The sequence below is a fragment of the Helobdella robusta genome (assembly GCF_000326865.2).
Source record: "Helobdella robusta unplaced genomic scaffold HELROscaffold_156, whole genome shotgun sequence".
In the NCBI taxonomy this organism is placed as follows: Eukaryota; Metazoa; Annelida; class Clitellata; order Rhynchobdellida; family Glossiphoniidae; genus Helobdella; species Helobdella robusta.
The window spans coordinates 26,032-28,376 of record NW_008703870.1 but is presented as its reverse complement, the minus strand read 5'-3'; the positions used below and the strand labels follow the sequence as shown (position 1 = coordinate 28,376).

Sequence of the window (2,345 nt, the reverse complement as noted above, 5' to 3'; positions counted from 1 at the left end):
AGTGTTGTGCATGTAATGCCACACTAATGAAATATAAATCTTTTTTCGAATGATGTTGTTGTTGATGTTTCTGTTGTAGTTGTTGATGCTGTTGTTGTTGTTGATTTTGTTGTTGTTGATGTTGTTGTTGTTGATGTTTTTGTTCTTATTGTTGAGGTTGTTGTTGATGTTGTCGTCGTTGTTATTGTTGTTGATTTTTAGTTGTCGTTGTTGATGTTGATGTTTCTGTTGTCGTTGTTGTTGTTGTTTCTGTTGTCGTTGTTGTTGATATTGATGCTGTAAAAATGTTAAACATTCAGAAGCATTGGTCCGAATGATGAAGTTATGTTGAAATTTTTAACATTCTTTAATTACCTAAGGACGGCGATAAAATTAAATTTATTGCGTTTCCTAATTGTAGCATCCTACTACGAATATTGTTGCAACAACAACAACAACAACAACAATGACGTCATTGATGACGTCAAAAACAGCAACAACAAAACTAGCCGTGGCAAATATAACAGCAATAAAGATATCAGAAATAAAATCATTAAAAAATTTCGTGACATCAATCGTTACCATCCCCGCAACAACTTGGTTCGTAAAATTCGACACAACAAATATGACAACAACAACAACAACAACGACAACAACGAAGACAACAACGACGACAATAACAACAACAACGACAATAATAGCAATGACAGTAATAATAATGATAATATAATTAACACCAGTTACAATAATAAAAATCAGAGAGATATATTCATGACAAAATCTCTCGACGATGACTTCAGTACAAACAACATCAACAACAACAAACTTTTAGAAAGCAACCATCAACAGCATCAACAACAACAACAACAACAAAATCATCCATTCCGTAATTATTTAGATCAACAACAACATCAAAAACAGCAGCGGCAACCGCAAAGACAGCAACCGCACCACTTCAAACCACAGCCGCATCAACAACTTCAACTACAATCTCATCAACAACAACAACAACAGCAGCAGCAAATACACACTCAACAACAACAACAACAACAATCAGATATACAAACACACACACATTCACAAGTACTACATACACACTACCACCACCAGCAACAACAACAACAACAACATCCACATTTCCAACAACAACAGCGGCAGCAGAAGCAGCAGCAGCAGCAACAACAATACACAAGCACACAGATCCACATTCTGACAAGGGGCCAACGATTAATATTCAGATCCGGCGATAACACCGACTTACTATGCGAGTTTCATTACGAATACTTCGATTATTTTAACAACCCGGCCATATGGACAAAGAGACAGAGGGACGAAGACAATCAGATCAACTCAATGGGGAACCTCTTAGAACCTTTCCTCTCTACAGATCGATTTAAAGTCACTTTGAAGAACCATGCACCGAGATATATATTTAGTTTGAACATCAAAGGTACGAGTTTTTTTTAAATATCTGTTTTTTCTCGATTTCTGAAACATGAAAATAATTTTTTAATTATTCAAAACATAAAAACATACAAGACAAACTTGCACACACATGCATGCATGCATGCATACAATCAAACAAACAAACATATATATATATACTAACACACATATATACAAACAAACATATACAAACAAACAGTCAAGCAAACAAACAAACAAACATACATACATACACATATTTTTACGATATATATATATATATATACATACATACACACATATACATACATACAAACATACATACAGACATACAAACAAACATACAAAAAGATGACGTGATTTGATGTAGGATCGTTTAACCGTAATTGTTCGAACCGACGTGTCCTGTACATCAATGCTTTCCATTCCTACCATTAATCATATTATTATGTTTATTATTAATATTATTATTATTATTATTGTTATTTATTATTATTATTATTGTTGTTATTTATTATTATTATTGTTATTATTATTTATTATCATCTTGTTATTACTTTATCTTTTTATTTATTATTGCCACTTGATAGTGGTTTAAATACTGAGCATTTTATTTCATTGAGTTTGAGATTTGTGAGCATGAAAGCATGAACACGCACATGTAGCTTTCCAGATAATCGAAATAAAAATTATTTGAAAAACATTGTCGTCATCATCATCATCATCAACAACGTCATCATCATCATCATCATCATCGTTGTCATCATCATCGTCATCATCATCAACGTCATCATCATCATCAACAACGTCATCATCATCATCATCATCATCGTCGTCATCATCATCATCATCATCATCATCATCATCATCATCATCGTCATCATCATCAACGTCATCATCATCATCAACAACAACAACAACAACAACGATGTCAACAAAAT

General features: G+C 32.9%; 1 protein-coding gene across 1 annotated transcript; it reads left to right on the top strand.

The window, feature by feature from the left end:
• Positions 1-324: 324 nt before the first annotated feature.
• HELRODRAFT_184091 (hypothetical protein) lies at positions 325-1,446 on the top strand (the record flags this gene model as incomplete). Its single annotated transcript, XM_009015389.1, has 1 exon — positions 325-1,446. The coding sequence occupies one exon, from the start codon at positions 325-327 to the stop codon at positions 1,444-1,446; it is 1,122 nt and encodes a 373-aa protein (XP_009013637.1).
• Positions 1,447-2,345: the final 899 nt, after the last annotated feature.